Genomic DNA, 21,228 nt, shown 5'->3' with positions numbered 1-21,228 from the left:
TTAGCCCCATTAATTCCTTAGGATCCAAACAGGGATAAATTTAGAAGCCACCAAACACTTCCATGTTTTCCCTATTTAAAAACTTGTACATGAGAAGTTATGCGAGTAAGTATGGTGACACAAAATAAAACTTTTGTTTGGAGCCATAGAAATGAATGAGGCTAGGCTAAATGCTAAAACATTCACGAGGCGCTGTACAAAGATTAAAAGTGCACGCATTAAAAAAAGATAGGGATGTATTAATTCATCAAGTTGAGGTAAAAACATAGTAAAATTTTGAAAAATGGTGGCGTTTTCCTTTAAGTATTTTTACAATGATTAATAATGACACATCAGTATGTCATTAGTATGTTACCAGTAATTTCTTACCACATCATTATAATACGAAACACATAGTATAGTCAGATGAATTAAAAAAATTCAGTAAAACAGACAGGTTGTTATACTTTGCTGAAAGAGCTTTTATTTAAAATTTCTTCATATTTGCTCATATTATTTTTCATATGAAAATAGTTTTGAGCGTTATTCACAACAGCTTTATCTGTTAAAGGAAATAGTAAACACTGAATCACCAAGGCACTTATAATCCAGACAATGGCTGTTGGTTGGGATGGTTCTAGTTGACAGAGTTTAGGACTGGTGGAATCTCAAACAACACTTTTAACAATAACACTTAAACTCTTCAAAAACAAAATTAAATACGTCAATATAAACTTTTTAGTACCATAAACTACAACCCAGTCAAATGTGTTGTGTTAACATTCTCAAAGTAAGTGAAGGAAGTCATGTGTTTAGAGTAAGTTAATTGTGGGAAAATAATAAAATTTAAATTCTGTTCTTCATGATAGGGCTCAGTCTGTGGTTTGGTCCTGTTTAATGAGTCATTTGTGAAGCTGAGAAATCTTAAGACATTGAATAAACAGGATGTCCCTGCTAAAATAGCACATGTATTCCAATTTGAGGATCCATGACCAGAATGACAGTAATGTTGCATAACCTGAAGATGGCAGTGTTGGGTGCACAATAGCAAAGAGTTTAGTCAGTAGTTGACTCTTTCTCTATATCTTTCTATTCCTATTTGTCTTTCAATTCCATCAAAGCATACATGACTGACATTGTTACTTTGATTCCTTTTGTTACTTAACCAATTTTGACCGGGTCCATCTGTAAAGGTCGTCTATACACAAAATGTGACTTGGTTCAACAGCAACATACTGCACATAAAGACAATTCAAATGGTCCTTAAATGATACTGTTATAATACCATAAAATGCAGGAACAAAATCATACAAATCCATCTATATGAAAATAAACAGTCATATACACACACTCAGCCATAAAAAAATCCCAAAGTGTTGTCAGCATTAAGACTTTTGGTGAATTCGCATAATTGAATCCGACTAAATCAAATGAAGACAGAATGAGTCACCAAAAAGTGTTTGTACCAATATGTATTGAATACAGCGCCTTAAATGTAACTCATTGAAAACACTGAACTTAAACCATATGGAATAAAAATAGACATTTCTCTGAACATTTTATGTGCACGGTGCTTAAGAGTCTTCAATAATTTCCCACTGCAAATAAATAATACCAGTTTCTATAAAAAGAAAGAAAAGTGGCAACCTGCCTTGAGCTAAATTAAAGATGACATCTTTTTATATACTGACTAAATCACAGGTCGTTTATCCCAAATTCGCTTGCTGTACTTAACAAATCAATGTTTTTATAGATAATCATTTCTCAGTACCTTTAAAAAGCAATGAGAGCTTTAAATACTTGACTTCCTCAAAAATCAAAGACCTGGAAGACTGGTCTGAAAAAATAAAATTAGATCATGGGGTGCTGCAAATGCTGTAAGGACAAATCCGGCTTTGAAAAACGGCTCCATCCATCCCCATCCGTTTGGAAATACCAAAAGTAAAGTCATTGTCACACATCTCTGTACAAAAGGCACATGAGTCTTAAGGCTTGGAAAGCTCCCATTGAAAGTTTTTGTCTTGTCTTAAGAACCAGTGATATTGCTTTAAGTTTCTTCCTCCCATAGGCACAGCTGTTTATGGGGTACATAGTAAGTAAACTGGTAGCCCTTGCTGCAGCTTTTGATGCCACATTTATAAGGGCTACCCCTGCCGGAAACGTCCCTGTTGCGACAGTATTTTAGCAAGCAGGGGTACCACTCCAATCTGAAGTTGTAGCTACAGGAACAAGGTTGCCACAGGTCCTTCACTGTCCCACAGCTCTGTAGGCCTGTCACCTCCACTGCCTGAGACTCGAACATGGAGCTTTCAATGCCTGCACAAGAATAGAATTGTAAAAATAATTTATTGTACACCACACCTTAGTTAACTTCAAATTCAAGGACTTTCCAGGTCCAATACCCTCAAATTCAAGGACTAAATGTGGGGACACATTTCAAGTGAGAGCAAGGTTACTTTTTAAGATACATTTTTACAGTTCCCGTTTCGAGGGAACTCGTGCTGCGTCACTGTGGTGACACTTTGGGGACGCCTCCAGGGGTAAGTGCGTCTGAATGTGTATATCAAATTCAACCAATGGTAAAGCTTAACGACAAAGACAGGGTGACGCGGGAGCCAGGAAGTATATCGCTATCTGAAATATTGCCAAAGATGGCGTTACAGGAATGCAGGAAGTATGGCAAGGGAGACGCAGCGTCTCGTTCCCTTCTCAGGGAACAACAGTTACATACGTAACCAGAGACGTTTTCATGTTTCAAACACAACTATGCAAAAAAGCATTTTTTTCAAGCTTTTTTTCAGAAAACTTCTTGCATAAAATAGATTCAAGCACTTTCAATGACCTCTATTTATATTTTCAAAAACTTCCCAGGGCATTTAATTTTAACTTAATTACAACTTTCAAGGACCCCTGGAAACCCTGATTGTAGTTGAAGATCATTAAGCCTTGAGCTACTGGTTAGTTGGGCATTACAAATGCATATGTTACACATAAAACAGTAATGTGTCATCTGCATTCGGTAATAATACATTAAGGTGTCCGACAGACGGAACAGATATTTATCCTTAATGTGGAAAATGGTTAAATACTGTAGGCTTATTAAGATTAATACATTTTATTGCCACAACAACTCTAAAAATGGTTAAATAAGATAGGTTATACTTAAGAAGTGAGTATGGTATGTCAGGGACATGTATTTAAGTATTTTAGGTTGGGTAAAATATAATTAAGGGCTGCAGTAAGCATGCTTGCCTTTGTCCAGCCAGTGTTTGACGTCAGCCTCGCGCGTATACACTGCATCCCGGGCGACGCTGCAGATGTTGTGGATGTCGGCGCTCAGCTGCCACGTCCGTGTCAAGTTGACCGCTACGTTCATGCTCAGCATCTCTGTGCCTCTCTTTTCTTCCGCTATACGGATGGCTTGAGGATTTTTCTGCAAAGGCAGCAGGAACAAAAAAAGTTGAACTTTTAGTAAGTAGCACTTATTATCGCACCTTTTAGTCATTTTCACACATTCAAGACTTTGGCCGGCCCCCCAGAAGCTCATCAAAAGCCTTTCACAGCCTTCAGAAATCGCATCTCATCCTGCATTGCACTAACCCAAAAACACAGTTAACCCGGACAGATCTAAGCTTCACACCCTATATATGTTCCCCCCACAACCTTTCCACCCTAATACCGTCTCCCTATCTCTCCCCCACTTTAATAACGTCTCCCTAACGTCTCTCCGTCTGCCAAATTCCACTGAGGGGGGAGGAACTGACCTGTCGGAGTCTGGCCATGGACTCGCTGGGGATGATCTCATTGTGGTTGAGGCGTGTGATGAAGCAGAGCGCCTGGTACTGGCTCTGCCCTCTCTCGAGCTCTCCAAGGATCAGCGCCCGAAATATCTTTAGATCCTGTAAGAGAAAACATGCAGTCAACACTCAATTATCTTTATTAAGACGAATTCTATTAAAATATGATTATATATCTTGCAAATGCTTATATGCTATATATTTTAATCTTAAAGGAATAGTCTACTCATTTTCAATATTAAAATATGTTATTACCTTAACTAAGAATTGTTGATACATCCCTCTATCATCTGTGTGCGTGCACGTAAGCGCTGGAGCGTGCTGCGACGCTTCGATAGCATTTAGCTTAGCCCCATTCATTCAATGGTACCATTTAGAGATAAAGTTAGAAGTGACCAAACACATCAACGTTTTTCCTATTTAAGACGAGTAGTTATACGAGCAAGTTTGGTGGTACAAAATAAAACGTAGCGCTTTTCTAAGCGGATTTAAAAGAGGAGCTACATTTTATGGCGTAATAGCACTTTTGGGAGTACTTCGACTCGCCTGAAAAGTCCGCTCCCCTTCTCACTCTCATAATGGGAGAGGGAGGGTGTTATTGCGCCGAGTCGAAGTACTCACAAAAGTGCTATTACGCCATAAAATGTAGCTCCTCTTTTAAATCCGCTTAGAAAAGCGCTACGTTTTATTTTGTACCACCAAACTTGCTCGTATACTCGTCTTAAATAGGAAAAACGTTGATGTGTTTGGTCACTTCTAACTTTATCTCTAAATGGTACCATTGAATGAATGGGGCTAAGCTAAATGCTATCGAAGCGTCGCAGCGCGCTCCAGCGCTTACGTGCACGCACACAGATGATAGAGGGATGTATCAACAATTCTTAGTTAAGGTAATAACATATTTTAATATTGAAAATGAGTCAGCTATTCCTTTAACTGTATTTTTTGTGCTTTCAACATTTGAAATTCAGCCAGCGATCTTTACGCTTACAGTGAGATCCTAATTACAAGATTTTATAGCATTTTAGCCCAGAGAGGCACTGTATATTTTAGCACATGATTGGGTTGCTGTTAACAACCAGACCAGAGCCCTGGCAGCGGCACCGTGCCTATAATAAAGACTTCCATGTAAATCACTATGGGAAACCCCAGAGAGGAGAGCAAGGCCACAGACCTGTCTACCCATTCATCAGCGTCTCCTTGTTCTGGCATCCCCGTGGCTTGGCCTACAGATCACAAACACGCACGCATAACTCCCACCTCCTCTGTTATTCAGAGCGAGGTCTCAAGTCTCCGAACCGACAGAATGCTGCAAGCTTTCAGGGTTTAACTTGCACAGTATGAGGTTTTCTTGAACAATTAAAACAAACAAGACCAAGCTGTCTTTGTTTGCTCTGTAGCTCTCATCCTACTCTCGGTCTATCTAGAACCTTCCATCTGGTTTCAAGGGTTGGTCAGACCCCCAACTCGAGGCTCACTGAGCCCACGACAGACAGACAGACATGAATCACTCACCTCTGCTATTTTATTTAAATGACAATGGCTTTATTTAGACAAGACTTGTGTTCCCTAAGGAAGTTGGCTAAGTGTGTTTTGCAGATTGGATACAATACTCCATCCGAATGGTATGTCTGTTTTTCATATATAACCTCTGTAAAAACAATGAAGCAAAAACCACTATAACTCTGGCGTCCTCCGAGATGGATATTATATTTTCACCATGTTGCACCTCATTTATTTTAGCCTTTATTAAACTAAAGGTAACTTTCTCAACTTTCTGGTTAAAACAGTCTCCATGCTGGGATTCGTCATGTAATGTACACATTCAAACAGAACAGACACTGCCAAAAAGTAATAACTAGGCCCACAAAGTACAAGTCTAAACTTAAGCAAAAAGATTTCTATATAAACATTTACAAAAGAGAAATATGACCAAATTTGAGATGAGAATAGCACACCCGACTGAAAAATCAGCATAAGCTGGTGAGCTGGTTTGGTCTCCCAGCTTGGTTTTGTTGGTGTAGCAAGCTGGTCCAGCTGTGTTTGGGTACTTTTTAAGCTTGTCTAGCTGGACTTAGCTGATCAGACTGGAAGACCAGCTGACCCACCAGCTTGACCAAATTTGCCAGGTTGGGAGGACCAGCTTAAACCAGCTACTGCCACCTTGAACCAGCTAAAAGTTTATGCTGATCTTAGCTGGAATTGTAGGGAGTAGGGCATTGTGTACATAATATCCCTTTTGGATATTAGCCTTTTTATCTACACATTGCACTGCTCTTATCTGAAAATTAGGTCATATGTCCCTTCTCATTTTAACAATCCATGATTTTTGAGGTTCTTTGTCCTGTGGAAATTTGCAAAATGTTGTATTTTCTGGCTGTTTGTCTGGCTGAATGACCAGCATCCTGGTACAAAACATTTAGGTTTAAAGCACACGCTCTGAACGTACATCCCTCACAGCCTCGTTTTGAAAACAACATGGCGGCAGGCTGAATAAGGCGTATATGTTCCCGTAACAACAATTTTTGCCATAGCGCGTTGATAAAAGCGTGCGTCAGTTTGTGCATCAGATTGCGATGCAACAACAAAGCAGTGAAAAGACAGATGGCAGACGCTGTCTTAAGATCTATTATACCACGGGTCGGTTGAATGCTGCATTCTGATTGGCTGAGAAATGTTCTATGGGTGTTGATTATTTTTCTGTAAACCGCACACCTAATTTTTCAAATGTCTTAAAAATAGGCACCAGAGCAATGTTTGTGGTAACCGTGGTATAAGCGGAATAATTGACTCCGGTCCTTTGAATTATTTGATAATAATGCATGCATTACCACCTTGGTGTGCCTTATTTTCTTATAATTCAATGGCCCGTCGTCAAGTATTCCTTACTTAATCGATCAATATACCCCTAAATTCAATCAAATCCAAACTGTTCACAGAATAGAAATTTTGAGGTATCGGCAAACATAATACCGTTGGCTAAAAGAATACAGTATCGTAGGGGTGTGACAAGACACTAGATAAAACATATGAATGGGAAACTGAAATCACATAATTTTGAAATGTTTTAACTAATTTAGGACTGTCCCTAACAATTATTTTGGTGATTAATAATTAAGTAATTTGATATTATTTGGTAATAAAAATAGACCCAAGAAAGCAATCATCTTTAAAATGACATAATAATGACGATGCAATAATAATTGGTTCAAATAAAGTATCAAAACCAAGTAAACACTGGTTTTATTAAACAAAACAATATGTAGCTTTATATGTAATATGTATTACAACAAATGCTTGCGGAGGGCGCTAGCAGACTTACATATGTTATCTTTACTTTCACTTTGGATTGAGAAAATGCTTACTTTTAGCCAAACAACGTTTAAATCGTCGCACAAGATCTCGCCACAACCCTACCGTATCACGATAACATGTCTAATTTACACTACTATTAAATAAGCTGGAGCTTGTTCACTTGTATAATTGTCAACCTGGAATGGAGTTTACTTTTTATATTCATACAATTAAAAATATTTAAGTAATATGGCATAACAGCATTTTAACAAAGATTTCTGTTAGGCTTAATCAGAGAGCTGTGCAATGTATAACATCAGTACAGAGACATAATGTTATTAAAGGACAAGTTTGGTATTTTACACCTAAAGCACTGCTTTCAGATTGTTTTTAATGCAATAGAACGGTTTTGACCGAAATTTGGACATATGATGCTGGCCCGAGAATTTTCGGGTGTTTGTTGTTTCACCTCCCACCTCTACAATGGCTGCACAGGTGCACTGGAACAATCCCTCCCAAAATGCACCAAACCCTCGCCCACAAAGACGTGAAACCCACCGAGCGGTCAGGGGCGTTCACCGATATGCCCACACAAAAATCGCTGCAAAAGATGCCCTCCAACAGGTTTTATCGTAGTTTTTGTCCAACTGCATTGACTTATTAGATGTGCTGTGAGGTACGGTATTACTCCGCGCCGGGAACAGAAATGGAGTTGTTTGTATTCTTGCAATTGGCAAATGTGGATTATCGCCACCAACTGGGCTGGAGTGTTTATTATTCAAGCTTTCAGCGGAAAACAGGGCTTTAAGTGTAAAATACCAAACTTGTCCTTTAAATATATTAAGAAATGTTTGATGTCCAGCCCTCGTTTCAGGATGTTCTGGATAGAAGTTTATAAGAAGGTGAAGAAGCAGGAATATAAAGCCATTTTACACACAAATTACGGAAAACACATGGAAAATGTATCTGGGATTTGGCCGGGGATTTTGGTTTATCATAACGTGATGTGTATTGTTTGTCCACAGCTCTTAAAGAAGACATATCATGAAAATCTGACTTTTTCTGTGTTTAAGTGCTATAATTGTGTCCCCAGTGCTTCTTTCCACCTAGAAAATGTGAAAAAGATCAACCCAGTAACTTAGTTTTGATAAACCATTCTCTGCAAGCATGAAGCATGTGAAAAAATATATCATTAAATTTGGCTCCCCGTGATGTCAGAAGGGGATAACACCACCCCTTCATCTGCACTATCCAACCACAACACTGCCATTTAGTGCAAAGATCAACTAATTTGCATTTAAGAGGACACACCCAAAAACAGCACATTTTTGCTCACACCTACAAAGTGGCAATTTTAACATGCTATAATAAATGATCTATATGGTACTTTGAGCAAAAGCTTTACACACGTACTCTGGAGACACCAAAGATTTATTTGACATCTTAAAAAAGTCTTGTGAAATGTACCCTTTAAGTTTGCTTGTTATCTACTATTTTACTCGAGAAACCACATACATGCATTTATTAACTATAACTATATTTAACTATACCACATGATGTGCTGTTCTATTATGCTGGTGAATAATCTCTGCTTCATTCCAGTTTGCAGATATTTCTCGTCATGAATGTTGATCTGCATTTAAAACCGCTGTGTCAAAAAACTATACGTTTTTGTTGCGATGACACAACCTCACGCCCCATACAGCATTGCTTCTGCCTTTTGTTCACACAGGACACGTTCCGTAAATGCTACGGCAATGTTACTAGGTCCCTGTTACGGGAGCGATCCCAGAATTAATTATGGGACATGTTTGCGTTCACACAGAAGGCACGCTGGGTATTTTATGGCATTTTTCTGGGATCAACGTGCCGTGTGAATGAGATTTAAGGGAGTGTGATTAAACCGGCGAATGCTGACCTGGCCGAATTACCACACGGGTGATGGAACAATCAACGAACATAAGAGGGGGGAGTGAGCAGTCAGTTGTTATTTCAAGCTCTGGCACTATTAGGACCTCCCAGCCGGCAGGCAGGCGGTTCAGTTTAAGAAACAAAGAGATAAGGGGGAACTGCTTTAGGCACTCACTTAAATTACAGGGAAGTGTTGGCGTCACTCGATTGCAACAACCTTGCTGACAGTAGGGAGAAACCCAAGCGTAAAGCAAATACATGCTGCCAGGCTACTATTTCCCTTCTGCAAAGTGACATCGCACAGGTAGAGCATTCACACCTGCTGACATCCTGCAATATCGCACCAGAGCTAAGCAACCACCGATTTCTCTTTACAGCCATTCTTTATTGTCATCGTCTGCCAATTTCCTTTTTCCATAGTAGTATCTTTTTTGCTTGCCACAGTCCTGAATGCCTCTGGGGTCCTGTTACAATTCTCTGGTTGACCCCCTCCATGTAGGAACATGCCTAAGAAGGGTTAGTAAGCAAACATCCAGTCAGGTAAATCCTTAGTTTGCCCTTTCTGGTTCTTCATTCTTAAGGAATGGGGTTACTACAGTACATACTCATCTAAAGACTCCGCACCTTGAACAGCTTTAACAAAACAGAGCAAAAAAGGTCCAATTAGAGACGAAACATAAATTCTGGTGCAAAAGAGTTTATTTTGACAGTATGGAGGAAATGTATGCCATCGCTGAAAGCAAAGCAAACATTAGCTTCGGTTCCAGGTCTGGCTTCCGTACAGCGGGATTACGGTGTGTTTGTTTGGGACAGGTGGATTGTCGTGAATCAGTGCCACTTTTTAGTGTTCGCAGATACACTATAGTATAAGGGGGTGGGGCATAGTTTCCTTATTTATTTATTTATTTATTTGATCATTAATTTTTACTCATGTATCTATGCCAAGCCACTGGATTGGTGGACAAAAACAGAAGCTGCTTTAGGGCAGCTGGCAACACTGTCATGACCAAAACCTTCTTAAACATGATGCCATTAATAATGCCCGGGCGCGGTGTAAATTACTTGTGCATCAGGATACAGAAACAACTCACTCACTGGGTTTTAAACCCCTGCGCGCATAAAAACCTCTATAGTGCGCATTACAGGAAAAGTCAGAGTGCAAGTGCATTACAAGCTCTCTTGCTCAAGAAAAAAGAAAGAAAAATTGCGTTGGTGTCACAAGTGCAGGTTTTACGGGAATGTTATTGTGAAACTCTGATGATAATATTATAATAATACAAAAAAGCCAACCATTGTCATGAAAGCTTTCACTAAGCTTGGCACTGTTCTCACAGTCAACTTCACTGCAAAAACAAAAATCTACCATCATGCATTGCATGTAGATTTATTATCAAGAAGATAAAGATATAGACAGAAGTTCTGCTGTTGGCTGTACTTTTTTGTTTTATGTAAGAGTGTTGAAAAAGGCTGATACTGAATGCAGTGGGGTGGATAACCATGTACACACATTTGTGTTGGCGGTCAATGGCCTTGAATGACCACAGTCATTAGTGATTCATAGAATGCTCTGTGCATGCGATACATTATAGATCTGAATTCAGTACATAATTTAAACACATAAACGAATCTAAACAAATATTATCTAATGCCACAAGTAACCTTGCCATGGATTAGAGATGCACAATATTATTATTATTTATTTATTAATTTATTTACGATATCCAATGTGGCAATAATTTCAACCAATTTTAGTCAATACTATACCGATGCAGCCCAGCAAAAAATGACTTCAAAACTGTAACTTCAAAATAATCAAATGAAAATAATAAAACACTGCACAGCCTCAGTATGAATTAAATATACTTTTTTTTTTTTAAATGTAGGCTACAAAAGCTCTTTAGCCAACAGTGTGGTGAGTGATTGTTTCATTGTCTTTTGTTGTTTTATTACAATTTAGGTCACAGACAGCAGCAGGTAGGCTACTGTCACTTTAATGCAATATCTTATATCCAATTGGAATAATCCAATATACTGATACTCATGATCAACAACTGCTTGCATTCAATTAAAACATAAAAACTTAACACGTGATTATGCAAACTTTGTGTGTTTCTGACACAACCTTGTGTGTATTTTGATAGTTTAAGCACAATATGATTCATAAGAGAACTTTACTAATCACAATGTATACAGTCAGTGTCTGTGCACGTGAGCGCTCGTACTGTATGTCAAGGGAGTGTGCAAATAAAATACCATTCAAATAATATATTTCTGTGATCGTGAATACCTACAATGACTGTGCAATATACAGTGTTCAATTGGGAGCTGTCATCATTTTCTCATCCTCATGTTGTTCTAAATCTGTATGAATTTCTTTTTTCTGATGCACACAAAAGAAGATATTTGATAAATGATGGTAGGCACGCAGTTGATTGTAACTATTGACTTCCATAGTAGGAAAACAAATATTGTAGAAGTATTATGATAAATGATGAAGAAGATATTTTGATAAATGATGGTAAGCAAGCACACAGCTGGTGTATCCATTGACTTCCATAGTATTTGTTTTTCCTACTATGGAACCCAATGGTTCCCATCAAGTGTATGATTAACATCATTTATCAAAATATCATCTTTTGTGTTCAACAGAATAAAGAAACTTACAAATGACAACAGAATATTTGGGTGAACTATACCCTTTAAACCAGAAGCATGCAGCAATATAACACTGTAACATGATTGTAACAAACTCTCTGTAAAAGCTGATCATGGATACATTTTAATAGTCTACGCACCTAGCAGACATGAACCCCAAAGCCTTCTTACAAATGTGCGCGCTGACGTGCATAATCTTTATATCACCAAATCATATCGACATAATCTTCCGTATCTAGCTGATAATTAACTTTTAAGCTATTATTGTCCGATAATATCGGCACGATGATAAAATCGTTCATCCCTGCACCGCACGGAACTCAAATCTGATTAGACGAGGCAAGTTCCCAGCCATTGTAAATATACACAAGCAAATATACACACATTAATCTAAAGTGAACTAAAAACAACCCTTAACTGTGGTGAAATGATTTTACCACACACCCTCTTCATGGTTTGTGGCTATACTTTGAAAGAAAAGTTTGGAGTAGAGATTTCTATCTAAGCGACTGCTCTGTCGATCTGGATCTGTGGAAGTTTATAAAAGACTAACCACCCAACTTTATGTTTGTTTGTGTCTCAAGTACAAAACCTCCTAAAACCCATTTAATAACAACAGGTCTTTAGAGACGACCAAGCACAACAAACCATGACAAAAGTTAATAGGTTTTATTCAGTTGTGCTAAACACAACTAAGCAATGACAGTGATGAATGATTTTAAAAACAATTAAATGCGCCTTGTTGTGCCACATTAAAGGTGTTTGTTAGAAAGTGCAGTTTTCTTTTCCAAATAACTGTATGAAAATGTCTACACCACAAGTCTTATGTGGGATTGCATAAAAAGCTTGTTTGCAATATAATGCACATGTTTCCATGAATACAAACTTTAATGCCTCTGCTTTCATTTAATCAATAAATTGCTTGCATTAAAAAGCAACAACAAACAACAACTAGACATAAAACAGCTGGAAAATTTAACATTCAAAGGAAGAGAGCACAGGGAAATATTCTTTATTTGCTTAACTAGTTGTAAACACTATATATGTTTTCAAACCAAATTGGATTAAAAGCCACATAAAACCTCTGATAGAAACCACATATGGGTGAATTTTGTTTAAAGACTGTTATGTATTCATGTAGACTATGTTGCTTATTAGACTTATTCTCAAGCTCCCCCTAAAGTTAAACAATTGAGTTTTATCGTTTTTGAATCCATTCAGCCGATCTCCGGATCTGGCGGTACCACTTTTACATAGCTTAGCACAATCCATTGAATCTGATTAGACCATTAGCATCACGTTCAAAAATAACCAAAGAGTTTTGATTTTTTTTATTTAAAACTTGACTCTTCTGTAGTTACATCGTGTACTAAGACCGACGGAAAATTAAAAGTTGCAATTTTCTAGGCCGAAATGGCTAGGAACTATATTCTCATTTCGGCTTAATAATCAAGGACTTTGCTACAGTACCATGTACGGAAGAGGATAAGGGCCACTGGTGAAAAAAATATTTGAATTCTGACTTTTTAATCTCAGAATTCTGACTTTTTAATCTCAGAATTCTGACTTTTTAATCTCAGAATTCTGACTTTTTAATCTCAGAATTCTGACTTTAATCTCAGAAAAATAGTCCCCTTGGTATCTTTCAATAGCTGGGGACTTTTTTCAGGCACTGCGCAACATCATTGCTGGAAAAAAAGCCTATTCTCCAAAAAGTGGGGTGTCCTTTTAACTCTTTCCCCGCCAGCGTTTTTTTTTTTTTATAGTTGCCAGCCAGCATTTCATCCTTTATTAGTTTTCTTTTTATCACCTCTCAAATATGGGTAAGTTTCTTCAAAAACACCCAATTTTGAGCAAAAAGCAGAGATAATTCCATTTTTGTGAAGGACTTTTGATAGAGATTAGATACAGAGCAAACTTTAAAACATACACAGAGTTCTTTCTTTATCATGTGAGGCGCTACTTCCGGGTTGTATAAGTTGCGATAATAGCGGTATTACGGAAAGCCGGAAATTCTCGTCATTGGCAAGGAAGCGTTTTCTCTTAATTGACGAGTTATCTCGTCAATGGCGGGGAAAGAGTTAACTAATTCTACACCAGTATGAACATCATCCACCGAGACAGGATACTTATCATAATACTACTCTCCACTTAATACAACCGTATTGGTAAAGCCTGTCCTCACCTGACCAGCCACAGTCACTAGATTAAATAATGTTCGTAGAGTACAAGTAAAAACAGAGATTAAATCAGAATGCAGAAATGCAGGCTCTAACATTTCTCTTGTGCAACACATCCCACAAACACACTCTCAATTGGCGAGAATTCACAGATGAGCCATTTATAAAGTATTAATATAACCAAACACCAAGGGTGGTTAAAAGCAGCTGGGAAAGAAAGTCATAAATAAGCCATGCATGCGCATGACAAGAGACTGATAATTCAGGCAAATGTTTTATACGAAAATGCTGTTTAGCCATTTGCCATGATCTGTACACTATTAAGTTTTAATTGGATTAGGGCTCCCTCTGTGACAGCGGAGATGTTTTAATTGGTTTCCTATAAAGGCACAGGTGCAGCGTTTAACCTTTCGCTCTAATGAACAGCAACCTCACACAAAAGCAGAGGCCAGGACAAAAACCCCAGTTAAACACAAGAGGAATGTGAGATTTTTCACACCTGCCTGACCAGTAGGTATTGTATATCATGCATTGGTTTTGGTAACATCCTAAAGTAGTTTTCTTCTGAATAGGACACCAAAAACTAATCAGCATAGCAAAAAATAGAGGCACTTGGCTGAAATGGCAATAAAAGACCATTACTTTTACTGGGCAGTATGTGACCTATGACTTCCACTTGGCATGTGGCTAACTTGAGCTTCTCTACAGGAAAGCAGGGACAACTATACCCCATTACAGCTGTCCAATTGTCGACACTGGAGCCCTGATGATATACAATAATCTAATCTACACAAGATCATGGCGCTACCTGCTACGGGCTGTTAACTTCTTCCAAAACTATCTTAAAACTAACAAAACAAGTTGATTCAGTACAAAGGCTCATGCATTTAAAGATAATCAAGATCGTAAAGCTGATTCTTCATCCATATACACTTGCATCAATATTTCAACACTGCTTATCAAGCCAAGACATTGCATAAGAGCCAGAAAGAGACGTGAGAAAACCCTTACGCATCAGGGAGGATCCATACAGTTCCTGTTAACCAAAGAGGGAAGTACATCTTAGTTTCTTGAAAATATGCCTCATCGACCCCATCATTAAGGGGGAAACACTGTGTGATGGACGCAGCAAAAACTGATATAACTCAAGATTTGATTCATGAAGCAATGAATCAACCAGATCAGATGTTTTTGTTGTTTTATATTATGTTAATTTATACCATGGTCCTGTTAAATGCTTCATTCTGATTGGATGAATGTTCCATGGGTGTTGATTATTTTTCTGTAAACCACACACCTACCCTACTTCGCGTTGTGCCGCATTCCCACCTTGGGTGTGCATTATTTTCGAATAATTCAACGGGCCGTCATCAATAATTCATTATTACATATTTTAAATAGTAAAACTATTCTTTATCTCTTTAGCGTACACGTAATTGATTTTTCCAAAGCAATCACTGAGAATGTAATTGTTATAATAATGTATACTGTACGCTCTATAGGTCACGCACCATTTGTGATGTTACCTTTACATGTATGCATTGGGCTGGTCCTTTATTAAAAGCACTTTACCGTGCATTCCCTGCATGTTTATGCATTCCCTTTATAATATAACACAGTGCTAGCAACACATTCCACAAGTTGAGCTGCTACAGGGAAGCAAGGTTCCTACACCTAAGTTAACTTCAAATTCAAGGACCTTTCAAGGTCTTTCCAGGTTCAAAACCCTTAAATTCAAGAAATAAATGTTGGGACACATTTCAAGTGAGAGCAAGGTGTTACCTTTTAAGATACATTGTTACAGTTCCCTTTCGAGGGAACTCGCGCTGCGTCACTGCAGTGACACTTTGGGAACGCCTCCAGGGGTAAGTGTGTCTAAATGTCATGTGTATATCAAATTAAAAAATGGTGAGGCTTAACGACAAAGACAGGGTGACGTGGGAGCCAGGAATTATATCTCTATCTGAAATATTGCCAAAGACAGCGTTACAGGAACGCAGGAAGTATGGCAAGGGAGACGCAGCGTCTCGTTCCCTTCTCAGGGAACAACAGTTACATACGTAACCCGAAATGTTTTCATGTGTCAAACACAACTATGCAAAAAAGCATTTTGGTATCAATCAACATTCGCATACAGAATATATAAGCATTTAAAGCGAACAGTTTAGCACGTGTGCTTAAAAAGTCTAGAATTTCTATGATATTATCCTACACTACACAGGGAATAATAGTTTTTTTTTTCAGAAAACTGCATAAAATAGATTTAAGCACTTTCAATGAGCTGTATCTATGTATGTATATTTTCAAAAACTTCCCAGGGCCTTGAATTTTTTCCCGCAGATTCACAAACTTTCAAAGATTTCAAGGGTCCGTGGGAACCCTGTAAAGCTGCATAAATAAAAATGTGGCGGTCGAAATTGTAAGAAAGGCTGCAAAAATCAACTATTTAGTTTTTGTTATGGGCACTGCTGTAATGTGCTCAGGATTAACTGAAAACTATTTTGCATAACAGGGTCTGCCACTCTCTCAGCGGGAAACAGAGACCTCTTCCTACACAGCAGCAGTTTGAAGGGTCAACATATGCTGTGTACTGATGGGTTAAATAAAGACATTTGGAAGCCCAAGAGGCAGACAGAGATTTCCAACCTAGAGCCGACAATATGAATGTGAAAGTATAAACTAACATGGATTCATTTAAACTGGTCATAAGACACCATAGAAGATATATTTTTTAAATTGTTTTATTTTAAATAGTGTGTAATATCTATGGCTCCAGCATCAATGAACCGAGCCGCAATGTTAAGACTACTGGAGAATTAATAAATGTTTGATTTAGTTGTCTCTGCTTATTAAACCCTACACTGTGTGTGCACAATGGGTGTGGCCATCCATTCTTATTGACATGTCATAAATGTTTTAAAAGTCTATTGTGCTACAATGATTCCTAAGAGAGTTTGTTCAGATGTGTGTGCCTAGAGTTAAGGTCACATCAATCTCACGTAACGCAGTGGGGCATTTCTCAAACAGGTTGGACCGCCCCGTTTAAAGTGGGCAGGTTGACACACTTGAATGCCATTCAAACACAACGCACACTGACTGGGAAGCAGGACATAAAATACAGACAAGTTCCCACAAGTGACAAACAGTTTCCAAAAGACACAAACAGCTCATAATGAGTCGCTCAAACTAAAAGTAAAAACCACAAGCCACAATAAACAATTTCCCTAAGAGTTCAATACATTACGACAAAGTTTCCAGCTAACTCAAAGTTATGGTGTGATAACATTTCAAAGTAAAGAAGAGGCCTGGCCCATTGCCAAGCAGGTCACAGATATCCCAACAGGGAGATGAGCATTAAAGCAGACCGCTCTCTGCTCCTCAGTTGGTAGTGGGTACGTAGTCAGACTGAAATGAATTAATTTTCTCCGCTGCATATGTTGCCCATGGGCAGAGGCAGTGTGCTGAGAAACAAAATATAATAAGAAAGTCAATGGTACGATTTGATGGAAGAGCTTATGTTTGAGATGAAAATCATGTGCATCTTCTTTTCATCAAGACAGTCGTCAGTGTTTTCTGATAAACAGAAACTGAGCCGTGAAGCAAATTAGGGCTGGGCGGTATATCGAGTTTTGGTAATGCATCACTATTTTTCCCAAAGGGATACGGGATGAAACGATATCGTCTAAATTAGTATGGTCTGAAATGACCCCCTTTGCCACAGAAGCTCTGTCAGAAATGTACAATGAGTTCAGGCAAACTTTCCAACCAGCTCACATGTTGTGCAGTTGTATATTTTTCTTTACATCATAGGTTGTTTTAACAAAGATGATTGTGACATCTCTCATGAGGCTTTGACTTGCATGTAAAAATGTATTGTAAATAAATTCAAATACTTTTTTAGAAAATCCAGCGTTATTTATCGTATTTTGCCATTCATCCCAAAATTCCAGGGACATGAAATTTCGGTCATTGCCCGGCCCTAAAGCAAATAAATAGTTCGGATAACCCTATGTTTACATTTTCGCTTTTGGCAGATGCTTTAATCCAAAGCGATTTACAGTGCATTACAATGTTTACAATTTTTATCAGCATTCTTGTTCTCTGGGTTCGAACAATAGACTGTAAAAAAAGATGGACGACGTGACCATGAGGGCTGCCATGTTACATAAAAACGTCAGTTTGGAGCCAGGGCATGCCCAGAAGAAATAGGCCCTGTCCCAAATGGCGCACTTCATGTGGACTTTCGGTCTTGTGGCCTTAAATTGCGCGTGCTCGCTTAGTCTATGAGTCCATAGGGTGTCCCATCTGTCATTTTAACACTTTGAAGCGTGCTCATCAGCGCCCCCTTTGCCCCCTTGATGCGATCTCCGGCGAAGCCCGCACTGCAGCATGCTTCGCGCACTTTACCAACCCAGAAGTCCTTACGAAAGAGCAATCAGACCAATCCGGCAACGGAAGGGAGGAGTTCACACTGACAGGCAACTTCTCTTACTATTTCCGGCGTGACACTCGAGTCTGTCCCAAAACACGACTCCTGTGCACCCACGTGGACTCACATCAAGGGTCCCTAAAGTCTGCACTCTATGATGTCATCAAAGTGTGGACTCTGAGAAGGACCACAAGTCCGGAGTGTGCCATTTGGGACAGGGCCTAAGTCCGTGGAGCCAGAGGCGGAGCCGCGATATCATACTTCCGCTCAACCACGCCAATCAAAACAACACGCCCCATTTCTACAGCATCAAATTACTAGCTAAAATGAAATGTATCACAAAAATGAACTATTGAATATCGGCATGATAACAACTAAAGGCCCAAAACCATCTTTCGGATTATTTTATTGGAAGTGTACATTTTTTTTCAGAGCCGAGTCCCGTTCGTTTGCATGGAGAGGGCGGGGTTTACGACTTGTACTGCAGCCAGCCACCAGGGGGCGATCAAAGCGCCAGCGGCTTCACTTTTTAGGATGTATGAGGGACAAGGTTCGAACCAATTACCCTTCGTGTTGCTAACACAATGGTCTACACCACTGAGCTTTATAGGAGCACCCCATGTTTGAAAAGATTGTGGGTCTTTAAATACAATATTTTCATAGATACTTTATATTTTAATAAACACTGTATTTTCTCAAGAAAAGGTTTGCCTTTAGTTTGGAAGTCGCTGGTTTCTTCATTACAAAAACCAAAAGCATGACCTCTAGCATATTTTGTTCTAGATGTAAAAGATATTACAGCCTCAACCAATTCCCATCCAAACTAGAATCCAGCTGTGACCAAACAGCATTCCATATCACTTGTTAAGAAGCGAGTCAACGGTTTCCAACTGCATTAAAAAAACACACACAAGTATGTCTATAAATTTCCACTAATCTAGAAACACTCTCTTGTGATTTTCTGGTCAAGAAGATCGGTTTATATCCAGCTGGAAAGAGTTTGGTCCTCTGCACTTCTACTGTGCAATATTCACTCACTGTGCTTTAGGTAAAATTGTGACTCACATCTGGAGATATAAAGTGAATAAAAAAGACAATAATCCTTGGGTGATCGCTAAAATCTGTCCAGGTCAGCATTTTTACACACACAAAAAAAAATGTTGGCTCACATTATATGATGAGAATTTGCATGCAACATTCTCTGGGATGAATGAAAGATAAACAACGAAGTGTGTCATTACCAAATAAACAGAAAACGCATCGATAATCATGTAAATAAACAATAAAGTTAGTTAATTTAGCACCTTGTTATGCCAATACCAGTAAAACGATACTTCATTCACTGATATCCCTAAAATATGAATGAATTTGTCTCTTTCCATAGCCTCTGCAGAATGCAGTAAATCCTGGAAAGCAGCTGGAAGTCATCGTTGATTCAACTTTCCATAAATTCCCGATATACGGGGGAAACTTAGATGGGAAACACATGTGAGAGAAATGAAGACCGGTCTGCCTGCCTTTTGTACTGATAAAAAGAGTAAAGTAAAGTTCAAGCATTCCCAAAAGTGATTCAATTCGCCACACTGACCACGTCTGTGCTGATGTAGGGGACGTGAGGTCTGCTAAAATGACTCAACTGAGGCTGATACACAGTCAGAGTCATCACATACAGTTACCACATTTCTTTGAAAGTCTTTACATAAATAGGAATTGAAACTATTCAAGTTAATTTCATCAGCAAATGATATTTTATTATTGGAAAGAAGATGGTAAATGATATAAAGGTTGTAAAACTATTAATGAAGTTAAGGCGTAAAGTGTAACACAATGTTGATAAAATGTTCATCCTAAACTGTATTTTAGGTTTTCATAACTCATTCACTCACTATAAATCGATTATATATCGCATACCAGCACACATGAAAGCTGACCTTAACCCCAACTTGATTTTAAGTTGGTTAAGTTAAGTTACCTCAGGCTTACCTGCTTGAAATCGGCCACAAAAGTGATAAGAGTCCCATCTCCTTGTTTAAACTCCACAGTGATGGAGTCCTTCTCACTGTCCGCCTCCAGAACTTCATCTGTGATCTGTCCATCGGCCAGACGAACCCTCACCTTCAGCTCCGAACCGGACCCGAAACTTACCGACGCCGCGAGCACCCAAACCAATACAGTTAACCGAACTGAACCCGATGAAATCCACCTCGCGAACATTCCAGATTATCCTTAAACTCAATATCCGAAGTCACTGGAATAACAGTGCAGCAGTTATAATGTACCGTTGATGCGGCTCGACTCATTCCACGAGACTCTTCAGTAGACTCCGCTACCTTCTCTAAAATCCACGTTTAACGCTTCATCCATATTTTTTGGATGCTGGATATACAGACGAATTCATAAAGACTTTTAAAGAAGGTCTGCGGACTTTTTAAGTTTGGTAAATGCAACATTAGGAAAGCCGCGTCACGCGCGAATCACTCTGATGTTTTCACTCGCCGCGCGCCTCTCACTGAGGGAACTTTGATTTGTAAGCTCGTGCACATTCGTCCTCGTGCCATTGACGCTCGTGCTCGGTCTGGACGCTGCACGCTGACTTCTGCTTCTATCTTAGTTTCTGTCTTTTTCTTCGGGAGTTTTTTCACCTCTAGTATTACGGATTCGTCACTTCCTTCATTATCCAAAGTGCAGCAGTCCAACGGCCTCCCAAAGTTTCGCTGGCAGCAGTCGGAAACTCTTAAAGGCGTAGCGCCCTCTCAAATAACCATCCAATAGGCGTCTAGTTCTTACACAAGCCTCCAGACGCATTTCTTGCATTTACTTGTTTACATTATGCACTGAATTGCGAGCGTGCCTTGTCATCTTGAATAACACACCAGAATTATGTATTTCTTTATGTATTTATGTGTGACATTTCACAATCAAAAAGTTAGAGACACCAAAATCAGTGTTAACCAGATTCAATTAAAATAGATATGGAGCTGTA

The 21,228-nt window shown here is 38.8% G+C and overlaps 1 protein-coding gene across 1 annotated transcript; it reads right to left on the bottom strand.

The window, feature by feature from the left end:
• Nucleotides 1-437: 437 nt before the first annotated feature.
• Nucleotides 438-20,970, bottom strand: oafa (OAF homolog a (Drosophila)). The gene is made up of 4 exons (XM_055196449.2): nucleotides 20,229-20,970; nucleotides 3,744-3,878; nucleotides 3,232-3,412; nucleotides 438-2,295 (listed from the first exon to the last, which is right to left on the bottom strand). The coding sequence occupies exons 1-4, from the start codon at nucleotides 20,457-20,459 to the stop codon at nucleotides 2,027-2,029; spliced, it is 816 nt and encodes a 271-aa protein (XP_055052424.1). The 5' UTR covers nucleotides 20,460-20,970; the 3' UTR covers nucleotides 438-2,026.
• Nucleotides 20,971-21,228: the final 258 nt, after the last annotated feature.

Source organism: Misgurnus anguillicaudatus, chromosome 24, assembly GCF_027580225.2.
Source record: "Misgurnus anguillicaudatus chromosome 24, ASM2758022v2, whole genome shotgun sequence".
In the NCBI taxonomy this organism is placed as follows: domain Eukaryota; kingdom Metazoa; phylum Chordata; class Actinopteri; order Cypriniformes; family Cobitidae; genus Misgurnus; species Misgurnus anguillicaudatus.
The sequence above is the reverse complement of the archived record's forward strand: the minus strand, read 5'-3'. Positions and strand labels throughout refer to the sequence as shown.

What these genes read in the sequence shown, in the direction of transcription:
- oafa (XM_055196449.2), bottom strand. Translation starts at nt 20,459, where the DNA reads ATGTTCGCGAGGTGGATTTCATCGGGTTCAGTTCGGTTAACTGTATTG. An exon ending in TTGTGGCCGATTTCAAGCAG is followed by an intron (nt 3,879 to 20,228) that starts GTAAGCCTGAGG and finishes TTTCTCTTACAG; the next exon opens with GATCTAAAGATATTTCGGGC. An exon ending in CAAACACTGGCTGGACAAAG is followed by an intron (nt 2,296 to 3,231) that starts GCAAGCATGCTT and finishes ATTCTTGTGCAG; the next exon opens with GCATTGAAAGCTCCATGTTC.